General features: G+C 41.8%; 1 protein-coding gene across 1 annotated transcript; it reads left to right on the forward strand.

The window, feature by feature from the left end:
* Window positions 1-11,773: 11,773 nt before the first annotated feature.
* On the forward strand, window positions 11,774-14,416 carry LOC145139223 (uncharacterized). The gene has a single exon (XM_079073128.1). The coding sequence runs from the start codon at window positions 11,774-11,776 to the stop codon at window positions 14,414-14,416; it is 2,643 nt and encodes an 880-aa protein (XP_078929254.1).
* Window positions 14,417-14,768: the final 352 nt, after the last annotated feature.

The raw sequence follows: 14,768 nt of genomic DNA on the forward strand, positions 1-14,768 counted from the left end.
TCTCATTCACTTATACTCTATTTTGGACATATAATATATCGTTTCGAAGTCCTCATGGAGGAGAACACAAACCCACTTAGAGTTCGTTATATATACAACATATGTATATATTTATATATGTCCAAAGTTAGTAAAAATATAAATATTTATACTAAATTTCCAACAGAAGGGTCGACCTCAATCGTCTTTCAAAGTTGGGGCCATCTTCTACACTCCCTCGTCCTATAGAAGAGTTTAGTGCCCATGATTTTGATGATGATGTTCCAATGGAAACCTCAACACAACACGTAGGTGCAAGTGAAGAATCTTCAGGGCTTTCAAAAAATACGGAAGTTGGTGGAAACAAAAGAGTTGGTGGAAAAAAAAGATGCAAGGGCATTAGAAGTTGAAGATGAGATTGTCAAGCTTGCAAGGTCGTTAGTGGAAAAAAATGAAAGAATTGAAAAAAGTGAAATGGATAAGGATGTTGATGCATGTATGGAGAAATTGAACAAAATGGAATGGGTAGAAGAAGATGAAAGACACAAGACCGCTCTTTTGCTATTTGGTGAAAGTGTCTATGTTAGGAAAGTTTGGTTACGACTTTTGCCTACTAGTTGTGAGTCGTGGGTGATGAGTGTGGGTAGGAAGTTTGGTTACCTTTGATTATTTTTACTAGTTTTTTGGTGCTATGTTTGATGACTTTTTTGGATGTTACTTTGGATGATGTTTACTAGTTTTTTGTTACATGACTTTTGTTACTTTGGATGATATGTTATTGGATATTGAATATGACTTTTGTTATTTACTAGTTTTTTGGTACATGATTTTTTTTTTACTTTAACATGTTATCTGTAATCGTTTGTAACAGGTCAAGTATGGTTTATGATGGTGAAGTTGTAGCTTTTCTTTTACTTGTGTTTTATTGGTTGAGGTCAAACTGGCGCAGGCTAATCAGAATTCATAGAATAAGAGATAATGATTCAAGCGGGTATGCGTATATGCAAGATTTGATGTATGGAGACCCTAAACAATGTTATGATATGATGCGTCATACACAAGAGGCATTTGTATTATTTTGCAACCATTTTACCCAAAAAAATTGGTTGCAAGCTAGTAGGACAATAAGCATTGAAGAGAAGATGGTTATGTTCTTACATGTTAAAGGACATAATGAACGTTTCCGCATGGTTATGGGAAGATTTCATCACTCCACACAAACGATTTATCAATGTTTTCACGAGGTCCTAACTGCAATGATGTGTTTTGCAAAAGAGATTATAGTACCAACAACTCCTAATCCAACAAGACATAAATCAGAAGGACATACACGGTTATGAGAGATTTTTTCCGGAGCAATAGGTGCATTAGATGGAACTCTTGTACATGCGCCTGTACCCGTTGACCAACAAACTCGTTATAGGGAAAAAGAAAAAGGAGAATCTTTTCAAAATGTAATAGGAATTTGTGATTTGATATGATATTCACCTTTGTTTGGGCTAGATGGGAGGGTATAGCACATGATTCAAGAGTTTTGAAAAAGTTGCATTCAATTCGACTTGTGGATTTCCATTTCCTCCACCAGGTTTGTAATTTCTATATAACTTTTATTATCTATCTTCTTTATATAACACGTGTCCACTCATTTGCAGATAAATATTACCTTTGTGATGCCGCATATACAAACACTCGCGGGTTTATGGATCCATACCGCAATACTAGGTATTGGTTAGCGGATTTTCGAAGAGGCGGACCTTTAACTAGAGAAGAAAGGTTCAATTATGTTTATGTACAACTTAGAAATATTATTGAGCGTGCTTATGGGGTCAAGAAGTCATTCAATATATGTGTGTTTTGCGTGATCAGATTGCAAATCAACTACTTTCACGTACTTTACATTAAATTATTATGTTATATTAAATTTCATTATGTTTTATTTGGATATTAAATGATTTATGTTTAATTTACATTTTGTATGACAATTTTTATTTGGATTTTTAAATGACTTGTGTGTAATCTACATTTTGTATGACAATTTGTATGTTTTTATAATTATTCAGCAACTTCATCCATCACTATATAGAACAGCAGAGTAAAATAATCATTTTTCATTAGCCAGCACATTCAGTCAGATGTACAATTAAACAACATGATTTCTTACTCAATCAGGATTTCTTACCTAAACAGACATTTCCCAGTCAACACTTTCTCAGTCAGCAACTATCAAACGGGGCCTTAAACCCTCAACCACTTAGAAAATGACACATTTCTTATTTACCTTGATACTATTACAACAAAAGCCCTTTCGTTGCCTCATGATTCGTTGAAGCTCTAAAATGCTACACTACATTGATGGAACCTGCTACTCATTTTGCTGATTTCCTTTGGCGGAAATCGTGTCTATACATGTTTTGTTTTGTTAGATAATATTCTTTAGGCGTTGTTTTAATGCTAATTCTGTACCAATTTCTTTTATTGTATATGTACACTTTTCCTTCCGTAGTGTATTTTTTATATTAAATAAATTCGTTTCAAAAGTGGTAATGTAAAAAAAAACATTAAGTTTTCAAGTTTTTATCTGAAAAATCGTTGTTTTATTTTATTTCCCAAAAAAACATTTATATTTCTAAATATATTTTTGAAAAAAAAACATTTATGTTAAAAATACTTTTCAAAAAACATCATTTTTAATAAAAAAAAATGAGAATACAACGTAATTGCTGACAATCGAGCAAATGTTTCTTAACCACTAGGGCGAGGATGAATCGATTTTTGAGTAAAACAAAAAAAACATAACCGAAAATTTTGGTTTTTGACTTAAAAAGTTTTTGTTAGAGAATACAACATGATTTTTGATATTTTGGTTGGGTCCTTTTTCTTTTATATATATATATATATATATATATATATATATATATATATATATATATATATATATATATAGGTTCAAATGTTTCTCATATCTATTGTGTGCTAGAATGCACCAATAAGAATTTAGTAAATGATATCCATAATTATGTGTATATTAAATGACATCCATAATTATAATTCTTTTTTATGGAAACTAATTAAATTCGTTATTAATATCACCAATCATATTCTGTCAGAATTAGTTCGTATCTTGAAGATTGACATTGTATTCTAGCAGAATGAGAGTGTATTCTAGTAGAATACACTCTCCTTCTTCATATTCTATGCAACTTTATTGTATTTTAAGTGAGTGTATCCTGAAACAAAACACGAATCCATACATAAAAACCTAGATGCAAATTCATTCTAAAAGAATGTTATTGATGACAGTTTTCATAAAAAGAGAATTATAATTATGGATATCATTTAATATACATACAATTATGGAAATCATTTATTATCTATCTTTATTTAATTAAATAATTATTTAATTTTACTAAATTCCTATTGGTGCATTCTAGCACACAATAAATGTAAGAAACAAATTACCCTAGCCCTATATATATATATATATATATATATATATATATATATATATATATATATATACAGAGAGAGAGAGAGAGAGAGAGAGAGAGAAAGAGAGAGAGAGAGAGAGAGAGAGAGAGAGATAATTCAATTGAGAAAAAAAAGGTTGAAACCGAAGAAATGAGAACATTACAGCCCTACACTTTTATTGGAAAATGAGAAACCGAAATCAAAAAATCAGTGGTTTTGTATTTTTAAATTCATACCCCAAAACGAAAGCTTTGTTTTACTAAAAAACCGAAATATTTTCATCATTGGTTAGCAAACTATGATGCATGGTCAGAAACTATGTTGTATTCTTAGAAAAAAAATCTATGGTCAGAAACTATGTTGTATTCCTAGAAAAAAATTTAGAAATGATGGTTTTTGAAAAGGTTTTTTATATGAGTGTTTTTTCTAACAGTATTTAGAGTAAATTATACAATTCGTCCCTCGCACAAGTGTCAAATTGCATGTTTAGTCCTTATTTTTAAAAATTGACTCGGGTCGTCCTTCTAATATTTGTTTTTCACTTGGACCATCCCCGATGGACATAAAATGACTTTTTTACCCTTTCTATTTCTTTTTTGATATATATATTTTTGATTTGTTTATTATTAACAATTAAAAAAAGGGCCCACACCAAAAACCTTTAATCTTTACCCTAACCCCACCCATAATCCTCTTTGCTTTCATCATCAGTGTCTTTTCTAGTTGAGCTGCCGGAGCTAGAGGGAGATGGGTTGTCGAAGACATCACCTGTAACATCCCAAAATTCAAGGATAAAAATTTCATTTTTATTATAATCAAAACACTATTGTAACTTTGTCCAAACATTGGAAAGCATTTCAAATAAAACAATTATCAGAGTTCATTCCCAAAGATTACATATTGCGGAAAACACTGGTGTATGTGCTGCGATCGTCCCGAGCTCTTTCATTTGAAAACTGGAGTACCTGAAACATAAACTGAAAACCGTAAACGCAAAGCTTAGTGAGTTCCCCAAACACCACATACCATACATATCAAACGAGCCATACATGTCATACATAACCATGAGCCATACATATCATTCATATACCATAATCAATAAAGGTGTTATGTGCCATCTATAGTCTTGCCATTATGTCATGAGCCACCTCGTGGTCTTTCTTGCTAGGCCGGGGGCCAAAACCCTGGGTCTTATAGACAACTGCTAGGAGCCACCTCCTGGTCTTCCATGCAAGTATCACAAAGAGAACTAGCATACAATCTACAACTACTTAGCTAACAATTACCAGAGTTCAGACTCTGGTCTTGCATACAAATTGGCAGGAGCCGCCTCCTGGTCTTTCATACAAAATGCCAAGGGTTACCCCCGGGTCTTCTTACAATACATAAACCAAATGGGCCGGCTTTGGTGCCTTCGACCCATAGAACAGTGAGGAGACTCACCTCGAATGCAGAAGCTCACTGAAAGAAATCCTTAGCTGTTGCCCTGATGACTTCCCAAGCTATCAATACAAAAATATCACCCAATTAGCAATTGGGTTTCAAACTATGATCCATAATCCATACTCGGGGTAAAATGACTATTTTACCCCTGGTCCAACTTGAACCAAAACCGAGGCCCAAACCAATAACGAAAAAGCCCAAAACTATCAGATAATAAAAGCCCACTAATGGCCCAATTTTCCAAATTGGGCCCAACCCCCATATGGGCCTTATCCAAAAGCCCAACAATTCCTTGGTCAGTAGCAAATTTCAGAAATCCCAAAGACACCACAAGGCTCAAGCCCATTGGGCCCACAAAGGCCCAAATCCATTAGGCCCACAAGGCCCAACAAGGAATCCCATAACCTAGTCCAAGAAGGTGTCCAACTCCAAAAACAATTCATCAGTCCAGAAGTCTAACTTTCAAGGCCCAAGACCCAAATCCAAGGCCCAAAGATGACAAACAAGCCCAAAATGGCACTGGGCCATTTACGGTGGGCGTACACACTGGTATGCTGAGCGTACTCCCAAAATCTACAGTACGCGGGGCGTACTTACGTTTACGCGGGGCGTACCTGCTATTTCTCTAAAAATTATTTCATGACTTAATCCGTTAAGTCCTTCTATAAAAACCTCAGAATACCTTCCAGCTAAGCTCTTAATGCATAAAGTCGGCACCTTTATGCATTTACATGACTCAATGGGACCCAATAACCATTCTAATCCATTAAAACCCAACAAGAACATGCATGGACCATATCTAAGCATCAAGCAAGCATTTTTATGAACTTATGACCTCAAAACGGCTAAGAGTAGCAACTTAAAGCTCCTCGAGTGGTGTCCAACCACTAGATCTCACCCATGAGGTCAAAAAGGGACCAAAACCACATAATCTTAGATCTCAACTTCTAATGAGCAAGGTCAGGACTTTTTACCTTTAATGAGCTGAAAATGGAGCCAAAGTCGAGATCCACAAGCCTTCCCCTCGATTCACCACCTTGCACAAAGCTTCCACTTATGGATATTCACTAAAACCCACCAAAGATGCACATAAAAATGCTCACAACACTCTAGGATGAGGCTACAGCTCGAGATTAGGGTTTATGACAATGGAGGATGAAAGGGAGGCTCACACCTGAGACTTAAGGTGTTTAAATAGTGAGCCAACCCTAAAATTTAGGGTTTGGGGATACTGCACACTACGATGGACGTAGTTCCAGTACGCTGGGCGTATGGCTCAACCTCCCGCATCCACTTTTCCAACACTACGTTGGGCGTACCCCAGCTTACACTGGGTGTACTTACGCGCATGCCACCTTTGCATGCATGGGTCCGAAATGCAAACTTATTCCACCAAGGGCCAAATCTGCCAATAACTTCAAAATACCATAACTCCCTCATCCTAGGTCTGTTTCCAACGAACCTTATATCCACGAAAAGGTGGCGAGAAGTGATGGGTTTTGAGCACTACAACAATCCTATGGTGTACATGCAAAACCCTAAAGCTTTTGGATCTAGTTTGTCTAATGAACATGCAATAATCATCCAAAGCTTATAAACCCTAGATCTAGCATACAATAATCGAATTAACATATAAATTAGGGTTTAGATCTTACCTTTCAATTGTTACAAGAGTTCTTTGATCTTCAAGAAGCTTAGTGTCACAAGTGTCACACCTCTAATGGCTCACAAACACCAAGAGCAAGAGAATGATGAAGATGAGAGAGGATGAGAGGCACCAAAACGTCTAAGAACCCTTAGGGATTACTTCCACACGTTTTTTGGGGCCTTAGGGGTTCCTTATATACTTAGGCTATTAGGGTTTTCAACCAGGAAACCCTAATCTGACTGCTTAGGCCCTAAGCAGCCCATGGACTCCTTCCTTAGAAGCCTTGGACGAATTCTAATGGGTTTCCCCATAGATTTCGTCCACTCCAACTTCTATGGAGTCCCTTATCCCAATATCTAACTATCACACAATTGACAGTTCTAGTCCCTTTTATTTAATTAATGTCTTTTAGCCACAAAATTAATTCTTATTAATTCTTGACTAATATTAATTAAACAATATGATTTCTCTCTTAATATATTATTCATATAATATATTAATAAATCATAATAACCTTTCTCTTCATAAATCATCCTATCAAGTTGCTTTGGTGAAGGCAACCCAAAAGGACCATGCATAACCGGGTCAAGTACATACCAAAATAGTTACGGGCTTAGACACTAATCCAACAGTCTCCCACTTGGATAAGTCTAGTAACTATAGTGCAAGTACAATCCGATTAGCAATCGTAGCTTCTTAAAGACGTTGTCAAACTCTGATCTTATCAGTAACTTGTCATTTAGATAATGGATCATATATTCCTCCATTCTAGATATCATATGAACTGAGACATGGATTATAATCATACTCTCTGTTCATGTGTTGTTTCCCGATTTCCAATTTATGACGACTGACAACAGACTACAATTGAACACATCAACTCAGTCCCGGCTTGGCCAAGCGCTTAGGGTGTCAACACAAAATCATCGAGGGGCCCACAGATATCGCTTTTATCCCACCTTGGGTAAAAGGAACGGATAAACTTCAACTCAATGCTCGCTTGTACCTACTCATCAAATCACACACAACAATATGTTTTATAACACCAAGTTACTGGTGTGTTTACATATTATCAATGTGCAACCAACTTGCAGATTACAACTCACACGTATCGGTTTCAAGAATATAAGATATTATCGTCTCACCAATCAGTTGTGATAAAATCCACGAAGCGATCCAAGTGAGCGTGGGTTTAATCCAATGCTCTAATCTTATAGGAGCACTCATGAACCCTGTAGCAAACTTTTGCTATGTCTTAAACACTTTAGACAATCTACAGTCAGATTCATTACAGTCTTCGTTCATACCTACTTCCAAAGTATGATCGACTGTGGAACATTCGAATAATCTTATTATTCAGGAAGTCAAAACATGCAAAGTGAAACACAAGAATAATCGAATCCAATATGGCCCCAAACTTTTAAGTATAAATAAAACTCCTTTTATTTAGTCACCATATTGATTACACATTATTCGTTGTTTCGGGTAATCAACTTATTACTTGAATTATAAAAACAGTTGTCCCATGCTCCAAGCATGCACTGTAACACCCCATTCCTAGTACGAAAGTAATTCTCTAAATGTTTATTTTATAAGAGCTACTTGACGAGTTGGTAGCCCTAACTCGTCGAGTAGGTGCGAGTTGGACCGCGGGGTTTAAGTGGGCTACTCGACGAGTCGGAAATGGACTTGGCGAGTAGGTCCATCAGGAGGAAACCCTAATCCTTAGGGTTTGCACCCTATTTAAGCATCATTATGAGTCCTCACCCCAGCCTCCATCACCTCCACAGTCCATGCTTAAATAGGGTTTGCACCCTATTTAAGCATCATTACCCTGAGAGTAGTTATCAGTATTTGATTTAGTGTTTTTGGGATTTGTAGCCGGGGAGTTCCGGAGCAGCAGTCAGACAGTTTCAGATTTAGCATCTCAGCAGCCAGCGTTTCGAGGTGAGTTTTCCTTCCAGTAGGAACGGGTCTACGGCCACAATGTCGGCCCGTTTAGTTAGCAGTAGTTCCGGACTTCGGTTCGATGCGGTAGTGCAGTGTGCTTGATGTCTTTGTGATTCAAGCATGTCTTTGTGTTATGTGTTCCAGACTTCGGTCTGATGCAGTATGCAGTATATGTGTTTATGCTAATAGTTATGATTATGCTATGCTATGTTCAGTCAGTTCCGGACTTCGGTCCGATGCAGAGGGCAAGGCCCTGGTTAGTTCCGGACTTCGGTCCGATGCAGTTTCCGGACTTCGGTCCGATGCAGAGGGCAAGGCCCTGGTTACTTCCAGACTTCGGTCTGATGCAGTTTCCGGACTTCGGTCCGATGCAGAGGGCAAGGCCCTGGTTAGTTTCGGACTTCGGTCCGATGCAGTTTCCGGACTTCGGTCTGATGCAGTGGGAAAGGCCCAGTAGTTGCTTTATATGCTATTGTATGGTATGTGGTAGTTGGGGGAGCTCACTAAGCTTCGTGCTTACAGTTTCAGTTTTGGTTTCAGGTACTTCAGCTAACAAGGGGAAGGGCTCAAGATGATGGCATGGCACACACCACAGTTTTAGCCTGGGAGTTAGAATCTGATATTTTTGACATGATATTGACATTGTTTTTGATTTGATACATTTATTATGACATTTGAGATACACGACTCATGGTTTTATTATATGATATTTGATATTATGGTTTTAGTAATGTTTTCAAACGTTTGGGTTGTATTTTTGGGATGTTTCAAATTGGTATCAGAGCCTTGGTTTGAGGGATTCAAGCACACTCTCGGGTGTAACTGGACTCAAACTAAGGAAATGGTAAAAAGATTTTCAAAAGAAAAATGTTTTCAAAGGAATTTTTGAAAAAGAAAACTTAAAAAGAAAAGAGTTTTTGAAAAGAGAAAAAGGGTGTGGTGCATGCGATCAGCCGAGCTCAAGTAAGTACTCCCCAAATTACCAATACAAGTTTATGCTATGATTATCAGTTTCAGTTTCAGTAGAACAGCATGCTAGAATAGGAGTAAGGATCTAGGAGGATGCCTTATGTGCCTGTTATATATGTTTCGGCTATATGAAAATTGCATGCTAGTATTGAGTAGACAGTAGTAGGATAGCCTGTTTAGGTTATGCCTAATAGTATGAGCTTAGCATTGTATGCTAGTACAGTTTCTTGTTATGAGGATAGGATTGCTTGAGTAGTCTCCTGTGTCTGAATGCTGGTTGCTTTGTGCTTTGTGGGACTCTGCGTGATGAGAGTTAGTCATTAGATGAATATGTCACGTCACATGTGATCAGGGTTGAATAATCTCAGAGTGCTGAATTTGGCCCTATTGCGCAACTCTTGTTTGAGTCTAACCGTTGTAGGGACGAGTATTCTACTCGAAGGATTATCTGAGCCTCATCACATGTGATGGTATTCGGGTAATGGCTAATTGACATTACAAGGAGGCCTTCAGCAGCTGAGGACTGGGTTGGGTGGAGTCAGATATTTCCCTAGGGCAAGCCTAGGATGAGAGTAGCAGAGATCAGTAGCAGTAGAAGTGACTTGGTGGAGTCAAGGCAGTTCTTAAGGAAAGTACAGATAGATGTGGAATGTAGTATGGGCCCGTACTACTGAAAGCAGAGGATCTGTACTTGAATCGAGGAAGGCTGAGATGAGGCCAGTAAACTTGTAGTAGTAGCAATCCCTCGAGATATATCTGTGTTTCTCACGTTTGTCATGATGTGTTTTCAGAATGGTGGTTTTACGCCCTAGGCCAGCAGTCGGCAGTTCAGGAGCCGACGAAGGATCAGGATCAGGCTCGGGGGCCGAGTGATGACGTGCCTAGGGCAGCACGGCAGAAACATGAGCCGGACACGCCAACCGGGCCCAGCCCAGCAGGCTTAGCGTCCGTTGGCACCCCCGGGAGTGGAAGGCACAGGCGGGAGGTTCGCGCACACCAACTGGGCCCAGCCCAGCAGGCTTAGCGTCCGCTGACGCCCTCGGGAGCGGAACGCGCAGGTGAAAGGCTCGTGCCCGCCAAGAGACGCTCCCAGCTCCGAGACAAAATATACGGTCAGGAGACAAGCAGGAGGATCAGACCATTACCGTCAGAGCCAATAAGAGCGCCCTAACGGTTGAAGGCGCATGACTGTCCAATCAGCGCCCCTGATCCTGTCTCCCCAAAAAGCGATCTTGTCTGGTACGGACCAGGCAAGGGAGCTAGGTATAAAAAGATACGCTCTGAGACCTATGAGGTAAGCTCTCTGGACTCTCTCAGAGCGCACTCCCAAAGATCCTAAACACTCTCTAACTTGACCGTCAGAGCGTTCTTCCGGGAGCTCCTCCCGGAAAGCGGCTGACGGCCTCCTTTCTTTGTGATCTTGCAGAGGCAACCGGGAATCCAAGTGAACAATACTGATCGAGCCAAGCCAAGGTCGTATCATTTGGAGTCATCCATTTGTGAGATCAAGAACACAAACTAAAAGCACGAAAGTGACAAGTGAATGGCGTCCAAAGGCAGTGAGGGACAACAGGCTAATCCCATACGCTCCATGGCAGCGTTGGACGAAACACCGCCGCCTACAGCGGTCAGCAGGGTCGCTATAGGCGAAGGAAGCTCAACGGTAACCACTGAAGGTGCCCCACAACCGCCAGTTCACCAGCAAGAACAACTCCGGTGGGGCCATTTCCAACAACGTCCTTTCAGATGCCACCGTTCTTTGTGCCGCCATTGCAATAAACACAACCGGTTCACTCAGCGATGCTTCCACCAGGCCACGTTTTCAACATCCCACCGTCGTTTACAGCGACACCGCCGTGCCAGGTGACAAACGGGCAGAGTTCAATGCTTTCAGTACCACCGTTGGCACAAACCATGATAGCTCATACGTCACCTGTCTATTCACTGGTCGGTACATGGACTGGACCAACCATCACCGCTAACAATAACTTACAGCAGACAACAACGGTTAGCCCTATGACCCCTATACACCCTTTCCACTCCAGTTACTCCCTCCAACTACCATTCCAGCCGTACCCCTTTTACGGACCAAGCCCTGGCTAGCACACGCCGCCACCATATGGCTTAAACACACAATACCAACCGCCGGGACCGTCCACCATCCCAGGCCACGAATGCCTTTCCCGTAGTGTGACGTCTCCGTTTGTGAAAGAGTTGTTGGACTACGAAATACCAAACACAGCCAAACTACCGACGCTCAATACGTATAATGGAACCACTGACCCGGATAGCCACATCGACACATATGAATGGACCATGACGTCATTAAAGCTTGATGAGAGGTTTTGGTGCACGTATTTCCCAACTACACTCAACGGCAACGCCGGCACGTGGTTCAAGACGCTACGACCGGGCAGCATTTCCAATTTTGCCCAGCTTAAGTATCTTTTTCTTACCAACTTTATGCAATTACGCAAGTACAAGGGAGACTCTCATTCGATCATAGGTTGTAAGCAAAAGGAGGGTGAAACTGTACGAGACTACTTCACAAGGTTCATAAATGCCACGTTAGACGTACCGGGGCATGATGAGGGGCTCATAGCCGGCGCCTTCACGTGGGGGCTTTTGTCAGGCCCTTTATCTCAAAAACTCATGGGAAAGAAGCCCCTAACACGGGCCGAATTGAAGGAAAGGGTGGAGCGATATTTGAGGCAAGAAGACGGTGAAGCAGCAAAACAGGCCTACTTAATTGCAATGACTGCCAGACACGACAACCCGGGTCACACGGATTTCCGAGGGGGAAGTAGGCACTACGGCCAGGCGAGAAGACCACAGGCTCGGTTCCGACCATTTGCCAAGGACGACAGGCGTGGCCGTCGCTCGGAGGTGTACACGGTGTCGGAGAAGCAGCGGCCAGCCAAATCGCCAAAGAACCGGTACTGCGAGTACCACAAAAGTAAGACGCATGACACAACTAACTGTTCGGTATTGAAAAAAGAAATGGAAGAGAAGCAGCTTAAAGGGGACCTGGTGGAAATAGCACGAAGCTTGCGTGCCAAATTTGACGCTGAAAACGCTAAAAACGTACCTCGCGAAGGGGTCCAGCCTAAGGAGATATTCATGATACGGAGTAAGAGAAGTAGGGGAGAACAACAAACGGAGCAAGGGACCACCAGAATCTCGATGCACACGCTCACATTCTCTGTTCAAGACCCTCGCCCAGAGGGATGGAGGGGCAACAACCCGCTAGTAATCCAAGCCTCCATCAGGGATGTAACCATACACAGGGTCTACGTTGACACGGGAAGTTCGGCGGACATCATTTACGAGCATTGTTTCCGGCTTCTCCCAGACCGCTGGAAAGACAACCTGCGGCCCATGACGGGGAGGCTGGTCGGCTTCACCGGCCATAGCCTATGGCCGCTGGGCACAATTCACCTTCCCCTGACCATAACCAGCCACGATAAGCAGCAAAAGAAAACCGCCCTGATTGACTTTGTGGTCATCCGACATGCGGCGGAACACAATATTATTCTGGGGAGAACAGCTCTCTTAAAGCTAGGTGCGGTTCCATCAACCATGCATGGAGTCATGAAGTTCGACACTCCAACGGGCGCAGCCACAGTACTGGCCACTCCACCGAAAGAATTGCAATGCTTTACAATCATGAAACCAGCAGAGATAACTAAAGGAGCCAAGAAGCAGAGACGTGACCCCGCAAAAGGAAAGGAGGTGATTAACGAGGAGCACCCTGACCAGCCGGTCAGTATTGGATGTGATCTCCCGAGTCACATAAGAAGGGCGTTGGTTGACTTGCTCAAGCGGTATAAACACGTGTTTGCATGGACCCCCACGGACATGGTGGGGGTAGAAAGGAAAGTCATTGCGCACAAACTTGTAATTAAACCAGGAGCAAAGGAGGTTAAGCAAAAGAAGAGGGTCCAGGGTGGGGACCGTAATAGGGCGATCAACACTGAGGTGGCCAAACTAGCAGAAGCTGGGATAGTAAGGGAAACAATATTCCCGACGTGGATCGCCAACCCAGTTATGGTTCGAAAGCAAGATGGGTCATGGCGAATGTGCATAGACTTTTCCGATTTAAACAAAGCATGCCCTAAAGACTGCTACCCCCTCCCAGAAATTGACCAAAAGGTAGAGTCATTGCAAAGATTCAAACTGAAGTGTTTTTTAGATGCATATAAAGGGTATCACCAGATCTTGATGAGCAAAGAGGACGAGGAAAAAACGGCTTTTTACACGGACCATGGCACTTTTTGTTACACTAAGATGCCTTTCGGTCTAAAGAATGTCGGGGCTACATACCAGCGCCTAGTTGACTCGATCTTTGCCAAACAAATTGGGAGAAACATTGAGGTATATGTGGACGATATGGTGATCAAGAGTCCACACGAAGACAAGATGTTACAAGACATCGATGAGACTTTCCAAACCCTAGAGAAGGTAAAGATGAAGCTAAACCCGGCTAAATGCACGTTCGGGGTGGAAGAGGGGCAGTTCTTGGGGTACTATGTCACCAGGCAGGGCATCCAGCCCAGCCCGACCAAGGTGGACGAGTTTATCGAAACGCCAACCCCAGGAACCCTCAGGGACGCGCAGGGCCTAAACGGGAAGCTTACAGCTCTGAGCAGGTTCATCTCAAAATCCGCTAACAAGGCCATGCCGTTGTTCCACACGTTAAAAGGCTGCATCGAGAAGAGCAACTTCCAATGGACGAACGAAGCAGAAGTAGCGCTCCCAAAAATCAAGGAGGCATTACACAAGTTGTCCACGCTGGCCAGTCCCGTCCCGGGGGAGACGTTGCAAATGTATCTTTCGACCTCAAACGAAGCGATATCCTCAGTATTAACCGTAGAAAGGGAAGGAGAACAGAGGCCGGTGTATTTTGTAAGCAGGGCGCTACAAGGGCCAGAACTCAACTACCCCACCCTGGAAAAGTAAGTCCTGGCACTCATCTACGCGGCACGGCGACTAAGGCGGTATTTTCAAGCACATCAGATCGAAGTGCTAACAAACTGCCCCATCAAACAAATACTGCTTAAACCAGAGACGTCGGGCCGGCTAGCGAAATGGGAAATCGAATTAGGGGAGCACGACATAAGTTACCACCCGAGAACAAGTATTAAGGGGCAAGCGTTGGCCGACTTCCTGTTAGAAATCCCAGACGAAGGGGGCCTTGTTAAGGAGAAAGTGTGGGCGGTTGAAGGAGCTCCGCTCGACAATAGTTCGTGGACACTATACACGGACGGAGCATCCAGCAGGGAAGGCTCAGGGGCGGGGCTAATCTTGACTA

The sequence above is a fragment of the Lactuca virosa genome, chromosome 9 (genome assembly GCF_052849685.1).
Source record: "Lactuca virosa cultivar CGN04683 chromosome 9, Lactuca_virosa_CGN04683_v6, whole genome shotgun sequence".
In the NCBI taxonomy this organism is placed as follows: domain Eukaryota; kingdom Viridiplantae; phylum Streptophyta; class Magnoliopsida; order Asterales; family Asteraceae; genus Lactuca; species Lactuca virosa.

Coding starts and splice junctions, on each gene's coding strand:
- LOC145139223 (XM_079073128.1), top strand. CDS start 11,774: ATGACGTCATTAAAGCTTGATGAGAGGTTTTGGTGCACGTATTTCCCA.